The sequence below is a fragment of the Scophthalmus maximus genome, chromosome 3 (assembly GCF_022379125.1).
Source record: "Scophthalmus maximus strain ysfricsl-2021 chromosome 3, ASM2237912v1, whole genome shotgun sequence".
NCBI classification, from domain to species: Eukaryota; Metazoa; Chordata; class Actinopteri; order Pleuronectiformes; family Scophthalmidae; genus Scophthalmus; species Scophthalmus maximus.
Window position 1 is genome coordinate 4,020,165 of NC_061517.1, and position 27,861 is coordinate 4,048,025.

The 27,861-nt window shown below is 47.2% G+C and overlaps 1 protein-coding gene across 2 annotated transcripts in view; it reads right to left on the reverse strand.

Annotated features, from left to right (window-relative positions):
• Positions 1-27,861, reverse strand: part of magi3a (membrane associated guanylate kinase, WW and PDZ domain containing 3a) — a 105,522-nt gene that overhangs the window by 16,998 nt on the left and 60,663 nt on the right. For both annotated transcript variants that reach the window (XM_035645890.2, XM_035645893.2), the window contains exons 2-9: positions 25,091-25,207; positions 20,796-20,915; positions 11,861-12,067; positions 9,546-9,708; positions 7,842-7,921; positions 7,106-7,163; positions 3,699-3,805; positions 51-248 (exon numbers count right to left, since the gene is read on the reverse strand). In XM_035645890.2, the coding sequence (XP_035501783.2) occupies positions 51-248; positions 3,699-3,805; positions 7,106-7,163; positions 7,842-7,921; positions 9,546-9,708; positions 11,861-12,067; positions 20,796-20,915; positions 25,091-25,207 (1,050 nt within the window). The remainder of the gene's footprint in view (positions 1-50; positions 249-3,698; positions 3,806-7,105; positions 7,164-7,841; positions 7,922-9,545; positions 9,709-11,860; positions 12,068-20,795; positions 20,916-25,090; positions 25,208-27,861) is intronic.

The window sequence follows — 27,861 nt, forward strand, 5'->3', positions numbered from 1 at the left end:
CGTATGACTTTGCACCGGGAGGGTCACGTTAAAGGTGACATATCATTTACCTGAGGCGATCTTGTTGTCGTGTGCAGCGGGCCCATCGGGAAGGACGTTTTTGACCTGAAGGAACTCATCGGGTCGGTCTCCTCCGATGATGGTGAAGCCGAAGCCCTGGGGGCTTTTTCGTAGAGCCGCCTGCAGGATGGAACCCTGCAGCTGAGATGGATCTCGTGTGAAGCCCCGCACTCCCTTACCGGGCTCTTCTGTGGTAGGGGAACATGGAGGGGGGGAAAAAATGAGGATACAGTTTGACAATTGGTGATGCAGAAAAAAAAAAAATATTTTAAATGGCCCGTTGTATCAAACTTTAAATGAAGTCAGTGGCTTTTGAGAGCAGCGAATCGTTAAAGTTCACAGGTCAACGTGTGGTACAGACGCATGTACGAAGTTTAAAAAAAAAGAAAAAAAAGAGGAGCTTGGGAAATGAAGGGAAACAGGAAAACTTGCTCACACATTCCCGTCTGTCTCCGTCATAACAACATTCCGACGGTGCATCGCTGACTGCTCGCGATAAACACGAGCATTCATTAATTGCAATTTGAGTGCAAACTCAAACAAATCACACCCAACGTGTGTGCGTGTGTGTGTGTGTGTGTGTGTGTGTGTTCGCAAAGGCAATAACCATCAACCAGTTATTAGAAAAAATGTCTATATTTTTCCCAAGTTTCATCGCAAACAACAGACTCCCTTAACCGCAGTGATGAATAAAATGCACCTGACACTTTCAAGGTAAACATTTCATTGCAAATGTCATTCTTTTTGGGTGCCTACGGGATGTGTAAATGGGCCCACTTCGTAGAGGACAGAAATGATATCGTCTGTGTGTGTGTGTGTGTGTGTGTGTGTGTGTGTGTGTGTGTGTGTGAGAGAGAGAGAGAGAGAGAGGGGGGAAGGGAAAGAGAGCGAGATAAGAGCGATGAGGCGAAGAGAGACGGAGAGAAATCGAGTTCGATTTGACAGAGTAGAGGGAAATTCCAACTAAATCGCAACTCTCTCTCTTCCCTGTGGTGAGCGTCCGTGAGGCCGCGAGTTATGTGCAGTGTCCCCTCATGCTTCTTCTCTGACAGTTCCCACACTGATACATGGTGGGACATCAATCTCATTAGGGAAGGTACAGATAGAAACCCAACCCCCCCCCCCCCCCTCCGTTCTCCGTCACCACTCTCAATGTGTCATGGGAATGTGATTTGCGTGACCGCGCAGCGATCGGCGAACGGACGTGACCGCTCGGAAGAAAGAGGGAAAAGAAAGAAAAGGTTGTGCCAAGTCTGACCACGATGACAGCCCCGGCCCGCGCCGGAGAGACCTTTTTTTTTCCCCGAGATTGCACGTGAAATTTACTGTTGTGTACGTTTAAGTTACACGGCACATGAACTTTCTGCCGACTTACCCAGGGTGGGAGCGATAAGGTGACTGCTTGTTTGACAGGATTAAAGCCCCGTTCACACACTATGTCAAGAAACTGTCAACACTGTTTCTTGCATTGTCACCATGAAAGCAACACTGGCAGAAGAGAGAGAGAGAGAGAGGGGGCAGTGGGCCAGAGAGAGAGAGAGAGAGAGAGATGGCGAGCTACGTTCCAAAGCTATGTTTACATGCTCTTGATTAAGCCGTGGGCCACAAAGGGACGCTCTGTATTCTCGGGGGGTGAAGTGATTATATGAAATGTCAGACAGGATTGTCAGCGTTGTAATTATGGCGGCGCGTAGTGCGGCGCTTCTGCCCCTCGCATTGTCTGGGAGGTCAGGCTTGTCAAAACAGCGTTTAGAAGCTACCGCACACACACACACACAAGACCACTAGCCATTAATTCTCATTAACGAGGGTGGGAAGGTGCGCGGAGGGCACAGGGGGAGGCAGTGTGCCGCTGCAGGCGGCGGCGGTTCACGGAGGCAACATCATCCGCACTGCTGGAGAGGGGAGGCTCGGCCGTGGGAGGTGGGCAGCGGCGTGCAACAGAGTGAGGCAGGCGCTTCGCTCCGAGGGGTTGTGTCTTGGAATGCCGAAGGCTAGTTTTGAATACTAATGGATCGGCAGCACGGGGACGTTTACATGACCCGGTGGAAATGCAATTTACGACCAAGAGTCGCTTTCAGCCGCGGCCACCCTCTTTCCCCCTCTCGGCCTCTCTTCCTCCTCCTCCTCCTCTCCATCCCGTCCTCCGCTCTGAACGGGGAAATCTTTGAGCCGCGATGAACGACTGGGGCAAAAGCCTTTTCAAAGAGACCTCAGAGCCCCTCCTCCGTTTCATATCTACTTGTCAAAATGAATGCAGCCGCCCGGCGAAAAGCGCTGCTCCATTATTCAAATTGAATATCATTGCTTCAGAGGCAATGGGCTGTTTATCAGCAGCCCTGTCAACTGTTGGAGCATCTTCCCGACAGACGTCTCAGCGTGAAGGAGACCATAAAAAGCCTTCCGTGTTTGGATAACACATTTAATACCTGCTTGTATAGTGTGATTGTTCTTTTTTCCTCAGTGAACAAAAAGGCGAGAACTACAAAGCTGGAACGTGCGTCTTTACAACACAGTTGTCTCCGCTGCAGCTTTATGGGACGGGGAGGAGGGAACGCAGGCCCCAAAGCAAAAGCTACTGATCTGAAGAAACATGGAGTATAAGGGGAGGAGTTCGGACGTACGGACGGAGCTCGGAGTAGAACCTCTGCGGCTTTGGGTCAGTTGAGGTGGTTTACCGCGCACATCCAACTGGGAGGAGATCTAGAGGTAGACCCAGAACTCGCTGGAGGGAACTACATGTCCCATCCGGCCTGGGAAGGCCTCCGGGGTCCCCCAGGAGGAGCTGGTAAAGCCGTGGCCCACGGGGAGATGGATGTGTGGAACACACTGCTTAGCTTCCGATCATGTGTCCTAGTGTAAGACTGCGGATTTATCCATGTGTTCAATTGTCAATAATGGATTCATTTCAAATGACATAACACCAGCGAAACAAGACTAAGGTGGTGCCAGAAATCACCATCATCAATCACCGCCCCCTACTCAGCATTCTATACGGAGGACTACCATCGGGAAAATAAACACTTTTGGGACACTACTTGGGTCATTTGCTCTTCGCCGGTAATCACGTCATTGTCGCACCCACGACAACGCCTGCCAAAAAGACTGACCAACATTGCCATCATTTGCCCGGCAAAGGCCGCGGCTTTGAATCAGAGGTGACGTTTAAAAACTGAATTTGGATTGCTTCCTTGATAATCCAAATCAAGACCTAAATACATGTGGTACTTTGTGCTCCCTCCTCTCTCTGACATTCCAGGATGTCATTTGGAGTAAAATGACCTCACTTCCTGTCCATTTCCGACGACCAACTACAGGAAAACTCCCTGGCCCTCAACATTAACGGTAACATTTAATTTTAAATGTCGCAAAATTGAATAAAGATCTGTTTAAAAATATGCCAGCATGCCTTCAATTTCTTAAAACAAACTCAACTTGAGCTTTTTTGAAATGACATTTTCTTCGGCCTACTACTTTCTTTCCATTGCCACTTAATAACATCAAATTCGGGGGGGAGGGGGGGGTGAAATAAAGAAAAGCATAATGACATGAACCATTTCACTCGAAAGACAGATCTTTCCTCACTTGTGACTTGCTGTGAATGACGTGACGGACTCGGTTGTGTGGCGTGCAGTTACCTGAGGGCGTGGCTGCCGGCGGAGGTTCTGCGGCGGGCGTGTCCACACTCAACTTTTTCTTTGCTTCCATGACTGGATTCTCAAACTGGGTCTTCTGGTTGATGTGGCTGAACAAGGGGGAAAACCACAACAACAACAACGGATGAACAAGTTGGAAATGGAAACGGCTGTTAACGCCATTCACCATTGCGCATCGCAAATATGTTGCTGTTTTTCCCATTTCTGTTTGCACGCTTCTCATCACACATGCTCACTCCACCTGCGTCAGCTGACTGCACACAGTGTGAGCTGCCGGCTAATGTTTCTGCTTCCGGTCTTACAGCTTATCTTACACTGTTGCTACTGTTTCTTTGCCTGTCATGCAAACCTGGGATTTGACTGTAAGGGCAAAACCAAGCTGTGGATGCAGCATTTCATAAAGCAGTCGGGTTGTTCTGATACAGTATACCACTCAAAAAAAATGTAAAAATAAAAAGATTTGACAGCTTGTCTAAAACATCCATCCATTAGGTATAATTCTTAGAGCAAATCCCTGCTGACGTTGGGCAAAAGGTGAGCATTAACACCTGTGGGCAACTTAGAATCGGCAACTGACCAAAGCTGCACGTCTTTGGACAGTGTGGGGATAAGATGTGGTAACCATAGAAACCCCACAAAGGCAGAGGGAGAACATGCAAAAAAAAAATCTAATTGACGTGCGGTGAATTCAAAGGGGAATTTGACAGATGCGAATGAGTCTAGGGCTGCGACTAACGGTTATTTTCATCATCGATTAATCTGTTGATTATTTTCTTGATTAATCGTTTAGTTTCCATGGAATGTCATAAAGTGGTAAAAAAATGTCGATCATGTTTCCGCAAACTCCAAGACAATGTTTTGTTTTGTCCACACCCCAAAGATATTCAGTTTACTGTCACAGAGGAGCAAAGAAACCAGAAAATATTCACATTTAAGAAGCTGAAATCAGAGAATTTTGACTTTTTGAACTTTATTTCATTAAAAAACTACTACCGATTAATCGATTAACTGTTGTAGATCTACATGAGTCGCAATCTTTGCTGTGATAGTCCACAAAAGATTCATCAATAAACTGTAAACAAGAGTTTGCCTTGTTTCCAAGCATCTCACAAAAAATAAACCATCTCCTATACTTTGGGGATTTAAAGGAGACATATTCTGCTCATATTCAGGTTCATTATTTTAATTTGGGTTATTACTTGAAAAAATGTTTAAATGCAATCAAATTCAGTTAACACATCATTTTCCTCAGACTGTTCATTCCTGCAGCTCCTCTTTCCAGCCTCTGTCTGAAACACTTGGTTTAAGCTCCTGTCTCTTTAAGGCCCCTCCCTCCCGATGAAGCCCAGTCTGCTCTGATTGGCCAACTGGTCCACTCTGTTGTGATTGGTCAACCAGTTCCAGCGCATACAGGAAGTCTTGGCGTTACAGGAGCAGTTTTTGCAGTGATTGGACTTGGATTTTTTTTTTTTACTTTGTGGCTCTGTTAGATACACAAAAAACCTATAAGACACTAAAAGAAAAGGGAAAAACTACAAAATCTGAACATTTCTCCTTTAAAGCTACAGTGTGTAATATTTAGAAGAACTTATTCACTGAAATTGAACATATTGTCCATAACTATGATAATACATACAACTTTCAGACTCTGCCGGAAACCGGAAATGGAATCAGCGGTTCGCCACCATAAAGTGCCCCCTGTCGGGTGCTCAGTTGGTTGCGGTTTGCAACTTTACCACCAGATGTCGCCAGAAAAAAATACAAAATTTACACACTGGGGCTTTAATTTCAATCTATAAAGAATTAATGACTCGCAGGTCACACCTGTTGTGTGCTGAAACATTCCCCGCTACGTGGAGAAACGTCCCGCCATGGTGACACGCTAATGGAGGGAGGTAGCTCATCTGCGTAATGAGCTTTGCCAGTTGTAAATCCCTGTCGTGGCAGCACACTGGGGAAAAACATAATGCACCGATGCGGCACAGTGACTCAGACACATGCTGAGACTCTGATGGTTGAAGGTGTATGCGTGCGTGTGTGTTGGTGTGTGTGCATTCCCCACACACACCAACACACCCACACCCACACACACACCAACACACACACACACAAATAGACTGAACTCTTGCTGTGTGTGACTCATGCACAGAGAAACCCTCTCCAGTCGGCGTGAGGAGATAAAACATCCCCCCTCACTTATCGTTTCCGCTCTTTGATTTTACTCGGTGGGGTCTCCGTCTCACTCTTTAATTGCCACACCTCATGTTTTTTTGGGGCCGACAGTCGAGCAAATAATGAGACTTTGTGTCAAACTGTGGCACTCGGTTCTTTGCTCGCAACAACATTTGCCAGACAAAGAGAGACGGGGACGGAGGAGTGACAGCCTCTCAATGACCCTCTTGCATAAACAGGCTCGTCGAACCCCCCTGCCCCTGCCTGCAGGTCTACCCCCTCTTTGTCCACATTAATGAGACCAAAATGAAACATTGTGCTCTTGTTTACACTCCTGATCAGAATGGAATCTTGCCCTTGTTTCCCTCTCAGGGACCCTGAACCTTCGTTGTCCGCTCTCTTTCACATGCGCACACGTCCACAGAGATGTAACCCACCAGTGTTCCTCCGCACTGACATAATTGCTTTCTGGAGGGACTGTGGGAAAACCACAGTGTGTGGAGATACAGCGGCATAATAGGCGCCCATCACATGGCCCACAGGTCCCCTGGAGATCCGGCAACGACACATTTGATGCTGCTATACGTTTCAGCGATAAGGCTTCGAGTTGCAGGACATGTGGATATAATAACAACGCATCTTAGAAATCAAGCGGCTTCAGTAGACAGACAGACAGACAGACAGACAGACAGACAGACAGACAGACAGACAGACAGACAGACAGACAGACAGACAGACAGACAGACAGACAGACAGACAGACAGACAGACAGACAGACAGACAGACAGACAGACAGACAGACAGACAGACAGACAGACAGACAGACACACACACACACACACACACACACACACACACACACACACACACACACACACACACACACACACACACACACACACACACACACACACACACACACACACACACACACACACACACACACACACACACACACACACACACACACACACACACACACACACACACACGTGTAGATTAGAGCCAAGCGGCAACCCAACGTGACGCCACCCGTTTCCGGACCCGGTGACTTTGCGTCCATTTTTATACACAGTCTATGATTGGAGCCCTGGTCAGAGCCTTTTTATTACAACATCAGTAGAGATTTAATATAAACCTTCAGTAAACCATTTCCTCTACGTCCACCAGATGTGGGCCTCTGGGCCCCCCTCAGGCACAGGGAGAAGGTTACTCACTCGACGAAGTAGGTTCCGTACTGGGGGTCCTCGATCTTCTCCCAGCCATAGGGCAGCTCTGGGGGAAGAACAAACGGGGGGAAAAAAAGGCGGACTCAGATCACTTCAGATATACTGCTGAGGCACTACACGGACAATTGGACACACGCAATGAGGCATGGTGCTTTAATTGCCAGCCTCACAGCAGGCCTCACCTGCACCTCCCGAACGGCAGGTCGGCTCCTTTTATTTGTCACTGTGTGTTTAGGGTTTAACACACAACACAGAGGAGGAAATGCTGAGTGGTTATACAGCCCCGTTGGAAAATAATACCCTCTCTCTCTCTCTCTCTCTCTCTCACTCTCTCTCTCTCTCCGCTGTGTACGCAGCATCTTGAGTTTCTGCCGCCGTGCGACAAACACACGCGGCGCAGGGGGAGGATCTTTACGCAAGAGGGGCCACGGAAAATTGCCTTTTGAGACGCGCCGCACTCATGAGCTCGCTGCATGTGCACCAGAGGCCATTAAGGAGGAGAGAGGGGAAAGACTGGAGAAGCGGAGGTTTGCGCTGTGTCAACCAGCGTGACCGTGACGGGGCCCGTTCAGCTGTTCAATCTCCGTCTGTTAGACAGAGCCCCCCAGCAGAGGGGGCAGGCGTGCGGCTCTATATGCAGGGCGGTGGTACGGAGGGTAGGGGTACAGTTAAAGTGCCAGTGCAAACGTTTATACCACCATAGTATCTCCAGATCTCGTCTCACCTCCTTCCTCGCATTTCTCAGGCGGCTTGGCCTTCTTGGCGAGGCGGGGGTCCAGCCAGGTCGTGGTCTTGCTGTTGTGACTGAAATACAAAAGAAAGGAGACAGGGCTTTAGGCGCAGGAAAGAAAAAAAAAAGAATCATCTAAAAATAATTAAGCTACTGTGACGATCCAGCCGAAGCCACTTCCACCACCTCTGGAAACAGAAAAGTGTGTCTAACTTCTAATCTTTTGAGATCAGATGGCTTATTAAATAAGCCTTTAAATTATGAATAAACAACTAACACAGAGAGAGAGAGATATTGGGATTGAAAGGAGGGAACTGAAGGTTATATATATATGGACCTGCAGAAAGAAAAGAGCGAGTGGCTGCAGAGATCATAAGAGACGAATTGCGAGAGAGAGCAGGTCAGCGGTGGCAAACTCCTTTTAGCCTGTTGTTTCTCTCGCTGGCAGAATGAGCTATTGATTCAGTTGCGAGCGGCGGCATCTGGCTCTCTCAGCGATTCGGCATTGACTGCTTGCCACACCGACGGGCCAGGTAAACAATGCAGGTCTGCCACTATCAGCTGCAGCCAACAAACCCAACAACAAACACCGCCGAACCTGATTGATAGATTTAGATTTTTGTCACCATCAAGATGCATGTTCCCTGGGAAATGGGTGAAAATAAAAGATTAAAAAAAACACCCTATCTCGGACCAGTGTGTAATCTTTGTAATTTTCTGGCGGCAGCTGGTGGTAGAGTTGCAAACCGCAACCAACCGAGCAGCCGACAGGGGACACTTTATGGCGGCGCACAGCTAAATTTAATTTCCGGAATGCAACGTATTCTTGAACCGTTTCGTGCAATAACCGTATACACAACACGACGTAGCAAACATGGAGACTCACACACAGGTCGGGTCCACCTCATGTAACTATATTTAACTCATTCAAAACATCGGTTATGATTATACATATATGAACACATAGTTATGGACAATTTATTCAATTTCTGTGAATAAGTTCTTCTAAATACTACACACTGTAGCTTTAAAGAAATGGGATTTTCACCAGCGCCATCTTGTTTCTTTTGCAACGAGACGTTGGATTGGGGGTGTGGTCTAACCTCTGAGAGGTTTTCCACTGCGCGCCCACCTACACCTGCAGCCATGCACCGATTGGGCGGTACCAGCTGTCAATCACGCTGTATCCAAATTCCAATGTATACGTGGCTTTATCGTGGTTAGCGCGTGGGGCCTGGGCCGAAGCTGCGAGTTCGCGGCCCGCTCGGTGCAGTAAAATCATCAACAACAACAATTCTCCAAAATCCCTTACTGCCCCTTTCATGGGTTCTTTCTTCACCCATCCTTCCACCAAGTTTCAAGGAAATCTGTTTTTGGGTAATCCTGCTGAAAACAATCAAACAACAACAGCAAACAAACGGACATGGGGCAAAAGCTCAGCCTCCTTGGCGGAGGTAGAACAAGAGAAGCTTCACTGAGAACAACACAAGCGCCTACAGGTCGTTTCCATGATGGATGAGGAGAGAGAGAGGAGAGAGACGACTCACTGCCAGATCTCTCAACACATTTGGCTCGCAATGGCAGAAAAGAGACTGGAAAGAGAACTGGGAGTGGGGTTAGCACAATACCGATGTAATGGGAGAGTAATGGGACCAAAAACAAAGCACGGGCGAGTAGCAGTACAAAATGCCCACTTACTCTATGAAGTAGACCATGCCCGTCTCTGTGTAGGCCATCTCCCAGTTCTTGGGCAAGGGCTCCTGACTGTCATCCTGCGTGTTCCACACACGCAAGTCCATGGCCCCGGCCGACTGGGTGTAGCTGGGCACCGTCTTCCGCCACTCCGCCTTGTCCTTGTGCTCTGGGGCCCGGCACGGTGAGAGGGACACGGGCATGGAGACAGACAGAGGAAGGGGATGTGAGTAAGGGTACGGGAGATGGTAGAAGGAGAAGGAGACGGGAGGTGAGAGTGTGGCGCCATCGGAGCTCCTCTGGGCTCCACGCATCGCCGCCGCCGCTCGAGCTGCTCGCTCCTCTGCACACTGGTTGTGGACGGTTAGATCCACAAGAGAGGCAGGGGAAGAGAGGAAGAGAGAGAGAGACACAGAGAGAGGACGGAAGCGCAGCTATTGCCATAGGATTTGCATGTCAGCAGCGATGTACTGGGAGCTGCCTCCCAGGCAAGGGCAGAGCTGACCAACGCTTCAGCCACGAGCACCGCATCACAACTCTATTAGTATCACACGGGTGTGTGTGTGTGTGTGTGTGTGTGTGTGTGTGCGCGAGGCACTCATCTGCAGGTTCTCATCTGGCCGTGTGTGACCTAGCTTCATGAATGCTCAGTATGTTTGGCTGCGGTAACCGAATGGCAGAGATGGAAAGTGACGGCTGTTGACTGGAAGACGTCTATAGCTTTTTGTGTGTGTGTGTGTGTGTGTGTGTGTGTGCGTGCGGGAATTCGGCGGCCCTCTTCTTTTTTTCATGAGGGGGATTCATCACTTATAAAGTCAGAATAAATGACGACACACAGACACACTTGCTCGGGGCCATGGCTGCATTCAGCCCTGGCAGAGAGGGAGAGAGAGAGCTGCAAACGTGGGCATGTAGGCTTCACAAATCGGCGACAATGCTAAAAAGGGACACTGCTTGTTCCCGGTAATGCATGACCATTATGATTATTAAACCCCCCTCAGGGGCCTGGCCATGTGTCCTCGGCTACTCCTTTTTGTTGGACGTCCACAACACTCCAAATACAAATCCAATCCATCCACACGAGGACAAAAAGGTGCAATTAACTGCGTGTGACATCCGTCTGCGCTGGGTGGATTTGTTCTTGGCCGGGCTCCACGCTGCCGTCATCTTGTTACAGCACAAGACAACGGAGATTATATGATCACATCACTGACGTGAGACGAGGCCACTTATTTGTGCATCATACAATGAATACAAATAGATGTATGATTTGACTTATTCGTCATTTGCTGTACGTTGCAGATTGCTTAAGGTCTCGGTTTGGTCTATTCATATATACAGTGTGTGATACTGACGGCAGTAACATGTTAATGACGAAAGACTGAGAAAGTGGGGACAAAAAATAACTCCCAAAATTCAAAATGTCTTGCAGCTGCATTGGTGTGTCGTCTCTTCAGGCTAGAAAATGTTTTTCTTTTTCTTTCCTTGCTTGTCTTTTTGTACTCAGGTGCTCGTGCTACAGGTTTTTCAATATTTGCCTGAGTATCCTCCCTAACAGCAAAACTGGTAGTGTGATTCAATAGGCACTGGACAGTAGCTGGCTCTGCAGCACTGGGTCTTCTTGGCTAATAATCCAGACTCCACTGCACCAGGCCAGGGTGTGTTTGGGGTCAGTTAGGGGCCTGGACAGAGGACGGGCCAGCTGGGGGGGGGGGGGGGGGGGGGGGGGGGCTGCTCCATCTGGAGCCACAAAGAGCCAGAAGCTGCTGCTGCTGCTGCTGCTTTGTGCGGTTGGCTGGTTAACGATGGGCGAATGGTGCAGAAAATAAAAATTTAAAAAAAAATAAAAATCATTTCAGAAGGATTCCTATTATATAAAGTGTTGGCTTCGTAACCATTTCATAGTGTTTCATAGTTATACAGCCGCTTTCCTATCTGCCTTAACTCTGTGGACAGATAGTTCACCGTTCGCTGGAACAGGTTCCATTTGTGCCGTGAGCCACGTGAGGACGTCCTCCTCAAACAAGGGCAAAGTCTGTCCCTCTGACCGAAACCCTCTATTGATCGCAAGACAACGCTTTTGGCGGCTTCCCGACTTCTGCCGGGGCCGTGATTTAGTGCTGAACTCGCAGTGCACAGCGGCCAATCCTGAGAAATGTGCGTTGTGAGAGGAAAGGAGAATGACGAAGGAGAAGAAAGAAAGGACGTCTCGCTGCTTTGCATTTCCTAATTAACATAAATGAACTGCGGGAAAACAAATGAATGAATTCATTCAAAAGTAAGAACCTCAGACGAAAACACAAGTCGGCGGCGTCTCTCACCAGCCAGGCCGTTGACCATGGGAGACCTCTCCTCCTCCTCTTCCTCCTCCGGCGCGGCACTGTCCTTCCTGTCCATCTTGCTGACGGACGTGGTGCGTTTCCGCTGGACCTCGGAGTCGAACTCCTCGTCGAACAGAACCTGGTCCACCAGGTCGGGCTGCACGGGGCTGGGCTCTGCGGGGGGCTTCGGGGTCCCGTAGTAGTTTCCTGGAACGACGGCGTGGGAGACTGTGAATGTGTTTATACTTCCACGCACGGAGGCGTTCGTTCCGTGACTTCATTCATTACATAACCCCGAGCGATTCATAAATAACTCTTACACACACTCGGCTCAGCCCAAAATCTGTTTCTGAACTTATTCGTGGGAAACGACAGGGAACCTGCAGGAGAACCTTGTTTCAACGACTTTTCTCAATCTCGTGAGAGCATTACGATGTCGGCACAGAGATTAGAGGTCTACTTCACTGGGCGTTGCACGCCACAGAAAGGTCAAAGACCACTAAGAACAACACCACTTTGTTTGCGAACACTTTACAGCAATTGCAAAAGTGCTTTGAATGTCTTTTAAAGTCACAGGGGGAGTCTGGCTCTTGGCTGCAAATCACATCTGGCCGAGTCGTGCTGGTCGGAAACGAAGTGAGGCCAAACGTTTGCTGTCGTAAGTCTCGGGTTTTTGAAAATGATCACTTGGATCAGGCAGAGTGTTTTTATCCCCCCCCCCCCTCAATATTTGAATGCAATTTACTCTTTGCTAATTCCCGCTGCGTGTCCCTACAGACCCACACTGCTGGTCCAAGGAAGTTTCATACGAGGAGTAATGAAACAATCGAACGAGAGCGTGTAAGGTATCGGTACAGATATGATCCCTGGCTCGTGTCCCATCTGCGAAAAAAACAAGCTTAATGTGCTTAATTCATTTTCTTTGCTTCAAAATATTTGGTACAGTGCTGTCGCCTCACAGCAAGAAGAAGAACCAACCAACCAACCAGGGCCTTTCTCTCCGGGTTCCTCCCACAGGGTGACTATATATCATTTTGTGTTCATGTCGTCTTTTTTTATTGTAATCTCACGTGTTTCAAAGTCTACGTTTGTTTCAACTGTTGGAACGTGACATTTGCTGCTGCACTCCACGAGGAAAAAACGTGACTACAGCGTTTATACCAAGGTGGGTATCTCCAAGCACTCGCTTGCCCCTTTCGAGGGCCTTCGGTTTGCCTTTGCTGTCATGTCGGTGCCTCGGGCAACAAAGCGGCCTCACTCCGCAGAGCGAGTCTTCCCACAACTATGGGAGAGAGGGGTGACCCACTTTACCACTCGGTACCTTCTCTCTCTCTCTCTCTCTCTTTCGTAACGGAAAGGATCAAAACTTAAAAGCACATGAGGCTGAGAGAAATAGTTGGGAAGGTAACAGTACAAATATTGATTCGGCTGGTTGTTCTGTGTTTGTACGTGGGAAACCGCGGTCCTCCGGTGTTTGTGTGGGATTGCAGCGCGTCAAGGGCGGAGCTGAGGAGTCCGAGGAGCTGGAGACCGTACAGTTACAGTACGACGGCTCATCGGGGAGCGAGGGGACGGACGCTGGGATGGGAGAGAGAAACGAGAGAGGGGGAATAAAGGAGGAAAAGGAGACGACGGTGGAATTAAAGTCCGACGGTGCACAGAGCAACATGAAGATTCTTGATTTCATTCATTTGGATAAAAGCCTATTGTTTGCATTATTGAGAGGAAGGCAATAAAATAAAGTAAGAGAAAGATCGATGGGCTTCTCACGTCAATACAAAGTGAAGAGGACAGCAACGTGGAAGCAACGCTTGCAACCTGTGATGTAAATAAAAGCGCAACAAATCATATTAAAGTCGTACATCACAACCGGAGAAGGTAATTACAGGACTCCATGTTCTAATGCAAGAAGTTTTGATACCGGTGCCTTGTTTAAACCATTAAAACCCCCGACTAGGTTTGTAATTAACAGGCCGCTCGACTGACTGAAATGCTAATTAAGGGGGCGTTCAATTAGACGCGGTAATTTGTGTGGGCGCACACTCGCGGGCTGCACGGCGATCACACAGGCGCACTTCGAGACGCCTCAGTCAGTCAGAGAGCTGGAAGACAGTGGCCAGAGCGAGGAGGCGGGCGCCGAGACGAGAAGATGAAGATGTTTGTGATTACGCCGTAGGAATGAGACGCAAATATGAAAAGCAACCTTTTGAGTAGAATCTCTAAATATACAAAAACACACCAGAGGCTGGATTATTATTAAAACTTCTTCTGAACACTTAACGTCAGTCGCTTCTCTTTGAGGATTTGGGACTTTTGGGCTCCAGTTCATTAAATGAGCCGTTTGCTTAAATCTCATGAGGCGTCTCATTTAGTCATTTTACAAAAAAACACAATTTATCATTCACAAATTGTGGCTCCCTGTGCGTCTAGAGCGGCGGTTTTATTTTATTTAGTGCGAGGTAGAATCACGTTGTAATAAAGTATTTATTAATCAGCCGCTGCTCCTTTTTAAAATAATTAGTTATTTCTATAATAATAATAATTGTTAATCCTATTAATATTCGACAGTGACAAATAAAGTCCTGTCTTCCGTTTAATGTGAAAACTGTATATAGTTGGTTTTATCATATCAAAGATTTCCACTATAGCTGTTACAAATAGGGATGAGATTTAATCATTCAGAACAGCTGGAGCACGGGCGGCGACGGTTCAAACAGGTGGACATTTGTGATTCTAATAGATACGTGATAAATACATTAATAAATAAATAAATAAATAAGCAAATGGGCCACTAAAGAATATCAGATCAAATGATACGTGACATGTGACGAGCACCGCGGCATTATCGACGGACAACACAGACGCTGGATTTACTGTCAATCAGTCTGGATGAGAATGTGGTGATGGTCACCACATTCTCATCCAGAGAAAAAGCAGAGAAGTGTAAACTGTCAGAGTTTTCAGTATGATTTTGATTATGGATTCATTGTCTCATCCTTTTCAGGCAGAAAACGTATGATTTGTGTTTCATAAATATATGAACAAGTTGTTCGTGTCAAGGTGGATTTCTGACGTTTGCTCTCTATCCTGATGCAGAAGCCGGCCTCTTCTCAGTTTTCAGTTTCTTCATATTTGCATCCAGAATTTGACAGAATCTGTTCTTCTCTCTGTCCGTACAGTGTTTTCCCATAAACTGTATATGAAAAAATGGACGTATAGTTACCGGCCAATGCAGAAATGTCTGAAACTTGTATTCTCTGAGATCGCCAGCAGAGGGCGCCTCCACTAGTTGCAAAAAAAAAGTCAGTTTCTATAGAAGTATGTGAGAAAATAACTCTTGATTTGTAACGTCAGTAAACACTTTCCTGAGGAGTTTATGGTTTCAAGTCGTCTTCAATACACCATGATGTTCATTTTGGTCCATTTAGAGTCAAATAGACGATGAAGCATTATGTGCATTGGAGCGTGGATACAGCGAGATTGACAGCTGGTCCGTCCAATTGGTGCACGTTTATTTTCTTTTTTCTATTTTTGAGTTCAATGACGAAATTAACATTTGAATACTTGCCCAAGGGTGATCAACAGGTTGGCCACGCGAAGCCAAAATCTCCCACCACCCCATGAAAAACGACAGGCCCGTGCTTCCCCCTGACAACCGACGTCCTGATCTCCCCCTGAGACTGAGGCAGGGGGAGACACACCGGTCGGAGCTCCACGTGGTCCTGATGGATACAGTGGTTCCGCCTCATTAACGAGTCCGATGTTTAATTATCGGGACAGAGACCTTTGGTATTGGGACGCCGGCACAAATACTGAACGACACCCTTAATGATGTCAGGGTGACCCGGCCCATACCTCCCCCGTAATTACTGCCCAAGATTAATGGGCTGCAGAAGAAGAAAAAAGGAGAAAAAAGAAAAGCCTGGGAGCCACCATGCTAATAGCTCCCCATATCTGTGTGTGTGTGTGTGTGTGTGTGTGTGTGTGTGTGTGTGTGTGTGTGACAAAACTAGACACCTGTTGGCGTGGGCGCTGGATCAACCAATCAACAAGCAGCCATGTGCTATTCCCCCCCCAAAAAAATAACAAGAAAGAAGTGGAGCACAAATGACAGTAAATATTACATCCACGGCGGGAGTCCTTCTTTCCCACAGGATGTTCCCTCATGACGGATCAGGTTTCCTGACCTCGGGGGGTTCTCCGCCACGCAGCTGGTCATGAGCATTTCAATACAGAAATAAAAAATCATGTACCAGTCGTGTTGAAGGTGAAAGCAGGAAACGCGAGAACCTTTTTTTTCTTTTGGTGGTGGGTGGACACACATTGGACACACATTGTGAAACCGAAGCCATTTGCACTTCAACAGCCTGGGCCAACGCTGACTTGGCACTGTCAGTGGATTACACAGCCATCCACTCATTTTACACATGCTCCGTCGTGTTCGCTGCCAGTAAGACATAGTTTCGTGTCGGAGGGAACTTTTTTTTTTAAAACTCGCTTCCAGTTTGGAGGCTCCCGTGCCCGAAGAGACCCCGAGCTTAAAGAGCCACTGCTGGGGCCTATGTGTGTTTATGTGTGAGACAGAATGTGTGTGTGTGTGTGTGTGTGTGTTGATGTCACGCCATCTGTTTTAGTCAGCAGCTGCCAGCATGTCTCATCCCCAGTTCGTGAGAATCTGAATAAAAACTGTAGAGTCTCATCTCCCCTCTAAACGCCACCACATGCTTCAGAATAAAAAATAAAAAAAGAGGATAAAAACAACCTCTCGGCTATACGACGGAAACGCTGCAGAGCAACAGACGCCAGCCATCCGTGGTCGTTTAGCAACGGGGAATGCGAGCAGGATGGTCTCCGTGGCCATGCTTTTCAAACACAAGTGGAAATCGGAGACTTCCCCTATGTTGTGGAAAGCTTGGGAAAAATCTCTGGAGGGTGTATGCTCCGGCTCGGCCCTCACAATCTCCCCCCCCGCCCGCACCATCCTCCCGCCACACGTTTATCCCTCCGCCTCTTTGAACCTGCCAGCCGCGGTCGCACACCCTCATTAATCATTGAGGATGGGCTTCCACTCTGGGGCAGAGCCCAGTTCTGTCCCAAGAGCCGCCCCGCCGCCGACCGGGGGCCACGGGGCGGCTTGAAGCCCGTCTTGTGCTCCGGGCTTGGCGCAGAGCCGCTTGGCATGGATGCCCACACTTCACGAGCCAAACCTCGTCAGCCCGGCATTCTTCTACTGCCTGCGCTCCTGTGTGTGTGTGTGTGTGTGTGTGTGTGTGTGTGTGTGTGTGTGTGTGTGTGTGTGTGTGTGTGCGGTGCACGGCATCACAATCCTCTGTTAGGTGGCCCTGCCTCGCATAAATAAACTTCCTCTTCCAGTTTATGTTCATCTCGTCAGTCTGCGCAGTGACACCCACGATAAAGTACACACCGTTCCAATCTTTACTTTCATCCTTATTTTTTTTCATATTTGAGCCGCTGTCATCCACCCTAATCCCTCCCACCATCCATCCATCCATCAATCCATCTTCTACCCCCCTCCCCACACACACACACACACACACCTTGGACCTGTGCACAGACCAACACTAACCTGACTCCCCCTGCTATCGGCGGCGCAGTCCTAAATGCTGAGGTAATACTTTTTTAATCAGCCAGGCATCTTTCCTTCCTTAAGAGGGGAGGCTGTTGCTACAGCACGGCACCTTTCTGCGACTTCTGGCCCTGTTTCCAACTAATCCACACAGGGAAGCAGCTTTTGCCTCAGAACTTCACACCAAGCCTACGATACCCCCCCCCCCAAAAAAGACCCTATTATTATAATGGTTGTAGGCAACGTGGTCCAGCAAAGCCAGGGCACGGCACATGGTCGTCGCTTTTCCAGTAAAAATCCACGATTCTCAAGTGGAAGGAATATTTTGTGGCATCAAAGAATGAATTGAATCATCTTCATAGTAACTGTAAGAGGCAATGTTATTTTTTCCCTTGTTTGCTTCAGTTTAGGGATAATTATTTTCATAATCGATCAATCTGTCGTTAATGTCTCGATTAATCGATCAGTTGTTTGGTCCATGGAATTCCCCAAAAATGGTGAAAATTGTCGATCGTGTTTCCAAAACTCTCAAGATGATGTCTTGTTTTGGTCCACACTCCAAAGATGTTCAGTCTACTGTCACAGAGGAGCAAAGAAACCAGGACATATTCACAATTAAGAAGCGGAAATCAGAGAATTCAGACTTTTTCTTACCACCATAAAAACTACTTGAACCGATTAATCACACACACACACACACACACACACACACACACACACACACACACACACACACACACACACACACACACACACACACACACACACACACACACACACACACACACACACACACACACACACACACACACACAGACAGACAGACAAAAGTAAATCCAATTTTGGAGAGTTTCGACACAGCCGGGGCGACAGGTATTATTCACACTCTGACACTTTCATCATTGTGTAAAACAAAAAACAATCTATTTCTCACCAGCACTGAATTTCTACTATTACATTATTATTGTTATCATATTATCATTTTACAATTCATACATTAAACAGATTTTTACTTGTGTTTTTCAATGTAAAAAAAATCCATGTTTATTATTATATAATTAAAAAATTACACTGAATTTTTTTTAACACATTTTTTTTACACTGGAAAAACAAGAGAAAATCAGATATTGAAAATTTGAAGTGTTGAATTCAGATGCAAAAAAATTCTGATAGATAATTTCAATGCAAAAAAAATGATTAATTAGTAGAAATTCAGTGCCGTTTAAATTTCAAAGCCTGGTGAGACAGATTCGCTTCCATAACTGTCTCGGTCACTGGCTCCGGCAGAGCGGCGGCACGGGGGGAGTCGCTCTTGGTTACAGATTAACCGCGGGGCTGCGTCAAGCCCTCGCTGTCTACAGGTCTGGAGGATTAGTCACAGCGGCGAAAAACGGCCGCCCAGGTTTCGATGTTTGTTTACGGCCTCGTCCGGACAGGAAAAATCTACAGGCGTGTCGCAAGAGCGGGAAAGCGAGAGACATGAGGAAAAAGCAGGCAGGAGAGCGAAGTGTGGTTTCCCCTGAGCCCTCGATTCTCAAGCTTCAGTTTCGTTCAGGGCTTCTCCAACAATAGGGAAATGCTTTTTCTTTTTTTTTGCAGCATGGAAACGATAAAAACGCCATAAAAAAAAACAATAGGGGACATAAAACGGGGGGAATACTACAACCGTGACACGATAAAATAAAGAGTCTGCGTGATATGAAGATCTTACTCCATAAAAGTCTATTTTTAATCTTCTCGCACCACCAACTACGACAGCCATGTGTCGTTGCTCTCTTATCCGACCAACACGCCCTGACGTACGCTCTGTGTTGTACAAAACGCTGGAGCGACACACTCACCGTGGCGTCATCACTCATTAAACAGGCCACCTCTCATTTTGCTGCCTCCGGGTGAGTCGGCCTGTATAGATAGATGTGTGTTTCTGTGTGGCGACCCCGAGGTTCAAAAGCTAATGAGCAACTCTCTGAGGGTTTACGAATCTCAATACACACTCACGTGTGGAGCAGGTCCATTATTCATCCTGTTGACTGGTTCATAGTGTCAGGGTTACTGGCTGCGGGACGAGACGAGAGAGCAGGCAAAGAAAAACCCCCCGGGGGATATATTATCTCCACTTCTTTTTCCCCTGTGTCAGTCTGACGGCACGGCCGAATGTGTTGACTTTTCACCTGACGACCCTGTGGCGGCGCACAGCTCAGCAAAATCGCCAGAGAGGCTAATGGCCGGGGGCCTCGGGGCATCGCGGGGGATTGTCCCTCAGCTGCAGCCGTGTCCCCAGGGCGGCCCGGGACGATGCACCGTCCCGAGGACATAACTTTCGTTTTTTCCTGGCCACTCTCCGTGCTTTTATATCTACCTCGTCTCTTTCTCCGCAAACTCTGGGGCGTCTGCCGGTTTCCTTGAGCTTAGGGCTGCAACTAACGGTTATTTTCATGATGGATCGATCGGACTGTTATTTTTTCTCGATTAATCAATCCGTGGTGTGGTTCAAAACAATCAGGAAGTGGAATCAACACTGACTCAAAGACAGCACACACGGTATGTGTCGCAGTTATGCGCAACTCTATTCATTTCGGCAGTTTCTCATTGAAAAGTACATTCACAAAATAATTATCCTCCCTTGTTTTCACAGCAAGACCAAATCTTTTCTGGCCTATTTCTTCCCATTCCTCAGTATTTATAGCATCAAGGTCGAGCTGCAGCATCGATGAATAATGCTCATGATGCAGAGTTATTTCTTCGTGAGCTCGTGGCACAGACATACAGAAGTCGGTCATTTGATTTCCACACGTGGGTAGGATGACAGTTATCAAAAATGAATTTGCTGTAAATGACTTCCTCTTGGTGCAACTGTAAAAAGCTGGCTGCAAACACCAAACACCAAACTTCCATACACACAAATGCTATTTGAAGTGCGAACGGACACGTTTCACCATCAATGGTCGCCGCCTTAGCTACGTAGCAGTAGGGGAGCCTGAAACCTGCATTCTCTGGAATGACCAGCAGAGGGAGACTCTGCTGGTCTTTTTGCAAAAAGAATCTCAATCTCTAGTTTCAAGTCTTCTTCATTACAGCATGATGTTCATTTTGTAAATCATGTTCTCATTGAGAGTAAAATAGACGATATTGGGACATGGATACCCTGTGATTGACAGATGGTACCGTCCAATAGTTGCACGGTTGCAGGTGTAGGTGGGCGCGCAGTGGGCGAGCTCTCAGTCAGACCCCACCCACCGCCCTGCTCCTCCAAATATGGTTACTTCCGCTTTCAAAAAACCAAGATGGCGCTGGGCAAAATGCTAAAATCAAGGCCAACACTCGGTTGTATGGTGTTTTAAGACTTACCGTCATAGGTGCCGCTCTCCAGCAGCAATCCGCTTTCGTCCAGCTCACGGAACTCCCCCACACTGATGAAGTTGTAGTCCACACCGGGTACTTCCCCCTCCCTGGGCTGCCGAGTGGTACCTGCCAATGATGACACGGTTTAAGTCGAAGGGAACGTCCAAAGACGTGGAATGATCTATTCACTGATGGGGGGGGGGGTGACACTGTTTCCAACATGCCCACAGGGACGTGAGTCAAGTCCAAACACAGCACTCAGGGGAGAATCTGTGTCTACGATCCATCATGTATAGTCAACAGAGCTTTGACTATTCAAGCTGCGAATTCATTATTCAGAAAAAACACCCTCAGCACAGCTGTCAGAACACCACGGAAGAGTGTTAGGCGTTGAAATGTGTGATTGACATTTTTGCCAGGTCCAGGGAACCGGCGTTCTCGCGGCTTCTGGTCTTTTAAAGTGATAGAGTCACATAAGCTTTCCATGATCTATTAGTTTAATAACTGACGAGTTACGACGAGATATAAACACATATCTTTGATAGCATCTAACAGGAGTTACTAGCTCGTAGGCAGTGGCTGGGTTGACTGAGAAGATGAATTGTGACCCATGAGGCAATTTTTTGCAAACACAATATCAATAAATGAAATGCGGGGAGAAGCAGAGGAGAAGCTTTAGTTAGGTGACCTGTTGACCTTCTGCACGATTGTTGAATAACTGTACGATTTTTTTTTTTTATTTATGGCATCTCACTCAGCTTAGTTTCCATGGCAATATAATGAAGTACAATGAAATGTTTGTCAGCATAACGTTGCTCAACTAAGAATAATATTTATACCAGATATTTTCTGGGACATCCTGTTAGCAATAAACCAAGCAATGGATTTGTGAACTCATGTACTGTAACTTTTTCCTCCACCGTCTTTCCGACAACACTACTGATTACAGCCTCGCCACTTCCAGGATTTTTTTCCAGGACACTAAATAAATCCCGCCGCTGCTCCAGAAGTGTAGCGCTGCACACGTGCATTTCCAGCTCCTGCGAAAGTTACCGCCATTAAATAATAATCTGCCATAACTGCTGCAGCTGGTTTAAGAAAGTATCACATTTTGCACTGCTGATGTTCAACTGTGACACATAAAAAAACATCCAGACTACACAGTTTTTTTTTTTTTACAGTACCTGAAGCTGAAGCACTCTGCTGTCTGGCTGCGCTGCAGGCACTGGGGAATTTCACTCAGTTCAATAGGAACTGCACTGTAGCCAAACACACTCCCTGCGTGTTTTTTCATTTTCTTTCTGTGTCAACATCCATGCCGACTGCAGCGGGAGCCATCACATCTGAAACGGCTTAGTCTCTGTTGCAGAGACCATCTCTTGCTGTGTCAAACAGAGCAATCAGAGGAGAAGAAGCCACGCCGCCAAGCCACAGAGGAAGAAAAAACACGAGCTGGTTGTTGGAAGAAGGATTGGGGCTGGAGGGGGGGAATGTGCTTATTTAGCTTTTTACTCTTTTCACCTGACCTGACGATTCCCACCTACACCCAGTTTTAATTTCTCATCACAACATGTTATTCTATCATCTGGTGCCACTGGCGTTGTTGTAAAAATAGCTAAGAGGTGATAGAATTTGAAAACACGAAAAGGGTCACAGCTTAGTAAAGACGAGGAGGAAACGAGGATAAGCCTCTTTTGTAATGTTGCACCTTTAAAGGTACAAACGCGTAATGGGAACGTATATTCTTGTTCCGCCTTCATGCCGGCAGCTGAGGTATAGGCCTAGGGTGGGGTGGAATTATCAAATTTCCTAACCCTGTTTGGAATCTCTAAATGATTAGGGAGGGTGCTTCGATGCTTCCTTTCCTATCTCCTTTAGCGTAGGGTACATGAAGGTAAATGAAAGGAGAAATAGACGCCCCACAATTCATTGTGGCAGCGATATTCAACGTGACGCGCCATGCACGGACGGAAGTAGAAGAAGTAGAAGAGTGTTTTGTGATGACGCGAGTCATCATGTAAGTTTCAGTTACATATGAATCATTTACATCTTGTGTCACACGGTGGTAAAACACTGAAACCGATGGAGCCGCTGAGTTTTTGGTAGTTCATCTTCGGAAATTTGTAGTTTCACAACAATATCAATATAATCCGCTGTCGCATAGTGACGTAGTTTAGTGAAAGTCGAGTCTGGGATAAAGAGGAAACAGGAAAAGACACAGATATTCTCCCTGGAAAAAGAACAGCAGCGTCTCTCTGAAGACAAATCGAACAACCAGACGAAGAACAACGTGGGACAAAAGCCTCAAGCCAAAAACAAATAGAAAGCTGTGAGCGATCACCTGGCGTGTGAGACACATTGTGGCCTAAAGCCTTAAAGCCTCTGTCACCGGCACTGCCGGCGTGAACTACTGTACATTGTCTGTTTCCCTCCAGGCAAGTTTTACATGTACTGAAGATTGTTTTGACAAATGCTGCAGGGGGAATGTCAGGGTCAGACGCAGTTCGCCCCGACGAGAAAACATCACATCAGATAAGAAAAATGATGAAGAATCTTCTGCAACATGGAGAGATTCTATCTAAATGTACAATAAGGAGCAGGATGTTCGAGGCCACGTGAAAATCAGGATTAAGTTACTGGCACTTAACTGTGTTTGACCTTGTAGCGGCTCACTGGCCTCCATTTATGGCATTGTGGATAATGCAATCTTTATATGAAATACGCGTTTTCTTTTTCTTTTGACAAGTGCTTATATTTCTCAATCACTGCGAAGCTACGATCTGTCTTTTGTCTCAGTGGCCTAAAAAAAACTTAAAAAGAACCCCTCTTCAATCTCCTCAAAAAAAGCACTCGGACGGCGGCGGTTTTTCTTTTTTTTTTTACATTTCCACTATCATCATTTCTTTTTTGAAATCTTGCAGTGAGACTCGTGGAGCTGATTGCCGCGCCGTGACGGATGCTGATGCCCGGGGAAGGAGAAAAGGCGAGCCGGGGTTTGGGGATTTAGCCAAGCTTCAAGGATTTCGCGGTGCCCCGGACCCCTGGCACTGTCTTGAGCTCCTGTCATCTTTTGTGGGAGGCAGGGAGCGACATCCGATGAAGCCCGAGACGCAGAGTCATGCCTCTCTCGCTTCCGAGATGCCGCTCGGGGCGGCTGCAATGAGCGCGGGCATCGCGCTGCGGCGGCGGTTTGGTACCGGGCGTGCCGGCATGAGCAGGGTGGACGGGGGACGTATGCTGAGCTGCTGAAGCCCGACTGCGACCTCTCACTCGGGAAACGCACAGTGTGAGATAGTCTTTCACGTCTCGCTTGATGACTCGCTAACATCGACTCAAATGTGAAGAATCGGTTCAAACCAGCACGCGGCGCTCAAACAACTTTCATCATCTCAAAGACGATGTGGTTGAAATTGAGCAAAGCAACTGATGCGTAAGAGAGACTGAGATGTTACTTGATGCCTAAGAGAGACTGAGATGTTACTTGTTTTAACCAGACGCTGCATATGAAAAATGGACGTGGCCACCGGGTTCCGGAAAATTGTGTCTGCAGCCTGTATTCTCTGGACTGACCAGCAGAGGGCGACTGCACTGTGTATCTAGAAGTCTATGAGAAAATGACTCTATAACGTCAGTTTAACATTTTATGGTTCAATCTTTAGGGGAAAAAAATGACTTTCCCTCCACACGAAATGTCAGAAACAAGATCTTCCCCACATGCTGACGGAGAGTTACACTGACAATGAAACTCCTCCTGGGTGGAGGTTTTTCAACTCTGAGTTCGTGCTGCCCAGAGAATTGCACGCTGCTCTTTCAGCTACGCCCGTTGGCCTTGGTGTCCATTTTAAAATCACTCGGGTATGAAAACAAAAATTGCTTGGTCCTGGTTTTTTATTCTTCTACTTTGAAAGAAATGGGAGAAAGCTCAGAAAACAAAAACAAAAATGAATGTCTCTTAATTCTAAGGTAAACATAAAAACTGAGAAAGTCCGTAACTACTTTTGATTTCAATAGTTTCTTCCTGTTCAGTTTCAAGCTCTGACGTCTTAAAGGATATTTCACTCATGGCAGATAACGTTCGCTTTCCATATCATTAAAGACTCCTCGAGTTTTCCTGGGACATTAATAGTTACATTAAGCCTGGAGACGGGTGGATGCTTTAACTAATTATGCTGAGATTATGAATAGCAGTTTTTCAGGCCTTCGTGAATCAGAAATCATCATATTATGTGTTGAACTGAGGGGCGAAGAAGGGAATAGTTTAAAAAAAAAAAGGAGCCCGAGGCTGCGGAGGCGATACTCACAGGGGATGGTGCGAAGGTACAGGTTGTCCCTGATCACCTGCTGGAGCTTGTGGTCCAGGGAGCCCTTCTGAAACTGCAGGCTGAGGTAGTGACGCAAATCAGTATTCAACACCTTTCCTGGAGGAGAGAACAGAAAGAATATCTGGGTCAGTCCAACAATTAGAAATCGCACAGGAGGACATCTTCACGCTGCTCATCTGCAAAACGCCGACTCTGATCGTTTCATTACAAGACAATTAAAAAGACATTTAAATTCAAAACGGCCGACACCGCACTCGTGTGACCGACGACAACACGTGACGCTTCACAGAAAGCTCGGTGCCAAGTGGCAGAGATGGTGCCAAGTGGCAGAGACGGCATATTGAAGCCGTCAGATATAATAGACGTACGCGTGACGAAGAGGAAGATGAAATATGAGGGGCCGCCGCTTCACACAGCAAAGTCTGAGGAAGCGCAGGGGTCTGCACAGTCATCGCAGAGAGGAGGGACATTTACCATTCTCCTCGGAGTGACAGAATATCACACAGAGGAAGGAGAGAGAGATAAAGAGAGAAGGAAGAAACGGAGAGAATTCCCTCACTCTTCCTCTATGTGGACTTCCAGCTGTGAGTGAGGAGGGAGGAGCCGCTTTCTTAGAGGAAGCGACATGCAGGGGGAGATTGGAATATGATGTCAGTCACCAGCAGCCGACAGTTATCAGAGCTGGAATGTGCCTCACATGTTCTACTTTGGCTTTTTTCCCTCCAAAGATCTCTCTGACGCAAGCGTCAAAATCCCGTTGATCTTCTTCAGATCAGAGAATGTTGACATATCAAATATCAAGCAGAGGTGAAGGCTCCAAAGTAACGTCAAACTCCAGCCGAGAGCTTCATTGAGGTACGACGGAGGAACATCAGTCGGTGAGATGACACACGTCCCCCACAAAGACACCAGCACAGATCCATGATTCTTCCCATAAGGGTCCGTCCCTACCCCTCCGTCCCTACCCCTCCGTTCTCCCACTCCACCTGAAGTCAGCATCCGACCAGCCTACGTTTGAAGGGCTTGTTTGAACGGGTAGATAACCCCCTACCCCTCGATCTTCAAAAGACATGGGACAGCCTACCCTACGCGGGAATGCGGCAAAGCGGAGGGGTAGGGCCAAGGGGTAGGGAAATGGGAGGGACCCTAATTCGGCAAGAAGTGGGCTAATCTGTTATTCGCACTGAACGGATTAGAGACAGTTTTTCCAGACACATCACCGATCAGCCTCATCAATGTAGACTTTGAATTCCCAGTAGTTCAACTCCGCTCAAATCTAAGTTGCAAAAGTTGAAGCAGAAAATAGAAATATAGAAATAATCTGAAGAAATAAAAAAAACCAATCACGCTGCATAGTAACAGAGATATATATCCCCGCCGTGGATGTCATGAAAGTTTTTTTTAAAAGCAGAGCAGGCTACGCACCCAACACTTCCACAATGAAAGTTGAACACAATATTTTTTTTATGACACTCGTTTCCAGCAGGAAGCACTGAGGGATGGATTTCTGCTGCTGGGGGGAATGAAAAGCTAACTGCCTATAACTAATTCAAAAAAAATAAAATTGTAACTGAAATTAAGTTGTTTTCCTCGGCCCCTGAGGGGGATACAACAACCACCGCTGGGACTGCATCAGCAGCATCATGGTGACTGGTTAGAGGGGAGGATCCCCCCCCCCCTTAACATCTGCCTAAAGACCTGTTTTATTTTTATTTATTTACATTTATGTGATTAAAGCGATTTGAGCATTTCTTGCTTTCTTTGGATGTTGAAACGCCTTCTCAGTACTTGGGGCGTTTGCTCTTCAGGCACGCGCGCACACACACACACACACACACACACACACACACACACACACACACACACACACACACACACACACACACACACACACACACACACACACACACACACACACACACACACACACACACACACACACACACACACACACACACACACACAAGCTAAGACTTCAAGCGATTTCTTGACTTTCAGGGCTTCTAGCCTCGCTGCGTGCGCCTGCTGCTTTGCTTAAGTTGAAACAGTCAAGTCACTGCGGCATGGGAAGGGGTGCAAGAGAGAAGGCCGCGTCAAGAAGAAGCACGTCCCTCCATTATGTAACTTCTTTTTTTTTTTTAAACTGGCACAATGAATGTGAGGAATTTATGTCAGGGATACAAAAGCTCATGGGCCTGGCTTCCACAAAGCCACAAGCCTGCGGTCCACGTTCCCAGAATCTATGGGACGTGGGGGAAAAAAACTAAAACACACACACAAACACTTTACAGTACATCACATTCTCTCCCGCCGTGTCAGGATGGATCCCATGTTAAAGGGGATGGGAGTGATTCTGGGAATGTCACCCAGGATTCGTTTGAGCGATCGGCTGGTTCTCTCGCTGTGTGGACAATGAAGGACAATGACGGGTACTAATTGCGACCACAGGTTGCAGGGGAAGTTAGATACTCCACTGGGTCAACTGACTCGCTGTCTCTCTCTCTCTCACACACACAAATACACAAACACATGCAAATCACCTCCCCTGCCCAAAGCAAACTCCCACTCAAGCGCTTCCAACGGGGTTGGTTCTCTGTGGGCCCGCCTGTCAGGTTGTGTTAGCGTGCGGCATCATATCGCCAGAGACGGAGAGAGAAAAGAGAGAAAAGGGGGGGGGGGGGGCAGCAACTCTCAGCTTCCCACTAGGTTACAAGGCAGCGCATCAATGGCCTGCCAGGGCTGGTATAGTA